The 4,653-nt window shown below is 35.0% G+C and overlaps 1 protein-coding gene across 5 annotated transcripts; it reads left to right on the top strand.

Annotated features, from left to right (window-relative positions):
• The first annotated feature begins 766 nt into the window (after positions 1–766).
• On the top strand, positions 767–3,319 carry LOC130993321 (protein CLT2, chloroplastic-like). 5 transcript variants are annotated; one of them, XM_057918154.1, is made up of 6 exons: positions 792–1,312; positions 1,681–1,826; positions 1,962–1,999; positions 2,274–2,389; positions 2,678–2,826; positions 2,988–3,319. In XM_057918154.1, exons 2-6 carry the CDS (start codon positions 1,745–1,747, stop codon positions 3,017–3,019), a joined length of 417 nt encoding a protein of 138 aa, XP_057774137.1. In that variant the 5' UTR covers positions 792–1,312; positions 1,681–1,744; the 3' UTR covers positions 3,020–3,319. The 5 variants fall into 5 exon arrangements, 4 of the variants coding, with proteins under 4 accessions (XP_057774137.1, XP_057774136.1, XP_057774135.1 ...); XM_057918153.1 differs by having other exon boundaries at positions 1,510–1,826; XM_057918152.1 differs by having other exon boundaries at positions 1,458–1,826.
• The last annotated feature ends 1,334 nt before the right edge of the window (positions 3,320–4,653 follow it).

Genomic DNA, 4,653 nt, shown 5'->3' with positions numbered 1-4,653 from the left:
TAGTCGGTAGTTAATGAGCATCCCTTCTTGTAGAAATCAGAATAAGCTCACTTAGAGTAACTTATGACTTGCCATCATGTTAGGGTTTGAATTAAGTTAGGGTTTGAATTAATTTTGTAGAGTAATTTTGTATTTTGATGGTAAAATCTGATATGTAATTAAAATTTCTTTTTTTATTAAATCTGATATGGTAATAGACAACGATATTTAATAGACAACAGCTTTGAACATCGTTGTCTATTCTCTAATAGACAATGGGTTTTGGAGAACCATTGTCTATTTAAGGCGGTCATAGACAACGCGCTTGAACACCGTTGTCTATTTTCTAATAGACAACGGTTTCCAAACCCGTTGTCTATGACCGCCCTAAGTAGACAACGATTTTTCCAAAATCTGTTGTCTATAGTTATAATAGACAACGGTTTTTAGACTCGTTGTCTATGACCGCCATAAATAGACAATGGTGTTTGGAAAACCGTTGTCTATAATCATATTAGACAATAGGTTTTGAAGCATGTTGTCTATATTATGTTGTCTATAAGCTCAATTCTTGTAGTGAATATTATTTCATTGCCGAATATATGAATTTCCAAATAATTGGTATATAATTTCTTATTATTTTTGTGTCAATATATTAAAGTAGCCTATTTTATATAGCAAAATTAAAATTTAGCCTATAGGATAAAAACATAAAATTTTAGCCACTTTTAGCGCGAAAAGACTAAAATATCCCTCCATAAATATGGGCAAATTCTGTCTCTGTAGCATCGCTCCTTCTCTTCCTTCTCTCTCGCTCTCTCACTTTTGCTCTCTCTCCCCTCTTCTCTTTCTCTCTCTCTGCTAATCGTATAAGCGTCGTTCATCCGCAGTCGGAGGCGGAGCATCATTCTTCTCCGACGTCGGTGCTGGCGCTGGAGGCGGTTCCTCGCCGACGTAAGTGTAAAGAGAGAAAGAGGGGAAATAGAGAGATAATTAGGGTTTGCAGATCACCGTTTAAAATGAAAGGGGGTCCGGCGTCGCAACCGTCGACCGCCTCAGTGGGCTCGACAAACCGATGGGGGCATGGCTTGGTGGCGCAACTGTGGTGGTGAGGAATCATCAGAGTAGTGAATTGAAGGGAAATTGGGTTAATTCTTTCTCGTGGACGTGAGGAATTAGGGCTTTTTTGTGCGATTGGATTTTGGTGAAGGGTGAATTTGATTGGTGATGAAGAGCTTGGTGGCGACGGCGTCTTCCACGGCCAGGGCCAATTGATTAATATCAATATTGAGTATTTTGGTACCGATGAACTGCTGCACTACATTTGTCAGAGGTAATTCTGTTTTCTTTTTCTTTTTTTGTGTGTGTGCATAAGTGACCGCAATTTATCTAGAAAATCAATTATTTATGGGCTAATTTTTGTTGTAGATTAGCTTCAATTTATTGCAGAAGTTTTCATTTTTCTTTGGTTTTCGTAGAGAAAAGGGTGTATTGACTATTGAGTGCTCTTTTTGGCTGAATTGCATCCAGTCATCGTATTGTTTGTTAATGGTGTGAATTCCATGGCTATCTTCACTGAGCAAGTCGCAGATTTATCTGAGCAAACATCATGAATTCCTGAATGGAGGGAGTAGCTCTAAATTGGTACCTTAACTTTTCATTTAATTTGTGATATATATATAGAATTAATAAATGATGCAGGTTGGTGGTAGTTTTCTTCTGGGTGCTGTATGTGAGATATCATGTCGGCGTAACGACCAATGAGATGCTGGCTGTTCCCAAGTCGCCCTTTGTTGCGATTGGCTTTCTTGAATTCCTTTCTTCTATATGCGGGATGTATGCCGGAGGTACAATACTCATTTTTTGTGTATAAATGGACCAATTATCACACCCTTTGAATTTAATTGGCAAAGCCCTTACCATACACATGAGATCATATAACATTAATTTACTCATTTTTTATTCAACACCATCTCTTGCAGCCATGCTTCCGGGACCAGCCATACCCTTATTATATCAAGTAATCAACTACTCTTTATCTGAAATATTGTCGATTTTTAGATTTTAGCAATGTAATTATCTGCAGATTTGATATGCAATTCGACAAGTTGTATTTATTTCGTTCCAATACAAAATTGAATGATGTACGTGGTAGCAACTTTGATCTACATTTACAAGGAATGATTAATTGATACAAACTATCCAATCTAGCAAATTAAAAGTGTTGTTGACTGTACTAACTTGTTTATTCTGGAATTAAATACTTATAGCCATAAGTGATTTGTGTGTGCAAGACATTCTTGGCTTGGCAACTGGTCTTTTCTAGCCTCCTGTTGGGTAAAAGATACTATTTGAACCAAATTATGGGATGCTTTCTTGTGGCAGCTGGTGTCGTAGTTGCGGTTTCAAGGTATTGCTCTTGTTCAAGTCTTACTCTATTCTAACACAATTTGCACACTGCATCAACTACTATTTGTTTGAAGAAAAGAACAGTACTAGTTTCTTGTTTCTTCATTAGGAAGATATATAAATAATTAGATATTGTGATGAAAAAATATAGCTACTAGTCTTGGTTGTTTATGTTGTACCTGAAAACTATTGATGCTCTAAAATTGTATTTAATTTTCTGTTTACCTCTTAAATAAATGTTTATCTCCATGAAATTCACTCTCGTTTTTCTATCTAATTAATTTCACAGGGTTGGTATGCAGCTACTGCGAGAGGCAAAAACACAAGCAGTAGATTATCTGATCCTGTTGATTGTCGGAGCTTGCTTGGGCTCACTCATCAAAGCGAATGATGAAACCTTCGGTTTTAGTGCTTATACATATACGATTATTTCTGTTTGTAAGTCACAAATCCTTAGTTTCTTGTGCCAGTGCTGATAATTCATCTATTATGAATCAAATTTCACTTCACCAAGATTGAAAAACTGAATCAAATTCTGTTGCATCTCTATGCAGAAGATTAAGTATTAGGGATCTGATCTCCAACACTCCTGTTTACAGTTCAGCTACTGATGTATCAGGAGAGGGACTGAGTTTGGTGTTGAGGCGATGGGCTAGCAAGAAAATGGCCGGATCTACGAAAAATGGCCGTGACTCATTGCCCAAGCTTTTCATCCTGTTTGGTGAAAAAGGTTGCTAGACATGTTGAAAGCTAAAAACAAGTTCTTGTGTTTTGATTGCTTAGATGTAATATGTTGTCATTGACTGCAGCACTGAATTGAGTTATGCTTAATAGGGTGTTAGTATTGTCTCAATCGAAATAATACATTGCAATAGTGAGTGGTGTGAATTCCATGATATTATTGTATTTAAATGGTGATTTTTGGCGTCGATTTGGTTTCTTGGACGTAGATTTGGTTTTTTGGCGTAGATTTGGTTCCTTATGTATTGTAACTTCGATCAACCGTTCATCTTTGTATTGCCTACTTGTTGAGATGATGATGAGATTGACATTATTATTATTATCTTTTTTTAGTTGAATTGGATGTTGGATTTGCAAAATGGATTAATATCAACAATTTTCGGCAATCAGACTCCACACAATCGGAGATGGATAGAAATCTTCGATTTGATTGTTGACTTTGCTAGATCCATGAGTTTTATTTTTGAATTCACAATCAGATCTTTAAATTCACAACTTAATATTATTAAATTCACTACTAGATCTATGAATTCACTACTAAAATTAAAATTCACAACCAGCTCTATTGCTGGTTGTGAATTCAAACTTTAAAATTAGAATTCACAACTAGAAAATTCACAACCAACTCTATTGCTGGTTGTGAATTCAAATTTTAAATTTTGAATTCACAACTAAAGGAATTGATGTATTTTGATGGTAGATTGAGTTGTTGTATTTTGGTGTTGTACAACAATTTGATTGAGCTGTATAATTATTTTTTTAATGTTCTTAAATTCACAACCAAATTTATGAATTCACAATTTAATGTTCTTGAATTCACGACCACATTTATGAATTCACAACCAAATCTATAAATTCACAATCAAAATAAACTACAGTTTTAATTGTGAATTCAAACTTTAAAAACTCAAATTCACAACTACTTGAATTCACAACCAAAATAAATTCTAGTTGTGAATTAAATTCTGATTGTGAATTTTACTGGTTGTGAATTCCCAACCAAAAAATTCTTGCTATGTATTAAATTTTGGTTGTAAATACACAACCAAAAAATTCTTGTTGTGAATTATATTCGACTATTTAGGGTTTAGGGTTTAGGGTTTAGTTTTTAGGGTTTAGGGTTCGGTTCAGTTCAGTTTCAGTTTCAGATCAGTTGTGAATTCACAACTAGGGTTTAGGTTTAGGGTTTAGTGTTTCAGTTCAGTTCAGTTGTGAATTCACAAGCGTAACAATTCACAACTAGGGTTTAGGTTTTAGGGTTTAGGGTTTAGTTTTTAGAGTTTAGGGTTCAGTTCAGTTCAGTTTCAGTTTCAGTTCAGTTGTGAATTCACAACTAGAGTTTAGGTTTAGGGTTTATTGTTTCAGTTCAGTTTAGTTGTGAATTCACAATCGTAACAATTCACAACTAGGGTTTAGGTTTAGGGTTTAGATTGGGTTTAGGTTTTAGGGTTTAGGTTTTAGAGTTTAGGGTTTAGTTTTTAGGGTTTAAGGTTCAGTTCACTTCAGTTCAGTTTCAGTTTCAGT

Source organism: Salvia miltiorrhiza, chromosome 7, assembly GCF_028751815.1.
Source record: "Salvia miltiorrhiza cultivar Shanhuang (shh) chromosome 7, IMPLAD_Smil_shh, whole genome shotgun sequence".
Lineage (NCBI taxonomy): Eukaryota > Viridiplantae > Streptophyta > Magnoliopsida > Lamiales > Lamiaceae > Salvia > Salvia miltiorrhiza.
The sequence above is the reverse complement of the archived record's forward strand: the minus strand, read 5'-3'. Positions and strand labels throughout refer to the sequence as shown.

Coding starts and splice junctions, on each gene's coding strand:
- LOC130993321 (XM_057918154.1), top strand. CDS start 1,745: ATGCTGGCTGTTCCCAAGTCGCCCTTTGTTGCGATTGGCTTTCTTGAA. Junction 1,827..1,961: donor ATGCGGGATGTATGCCGGAG/GTACAATACTCA, acceptor CATCTCTTGCAG/CCATGCTTCCGGGACCAGCC. Junction 2,390..2,677: donor GTCGTAGTTGCGGTTTCAAG/GTATTGCTCTTG, acceptor TTAATTTCACAG/GGTTGGTATGCAGCTACTGC.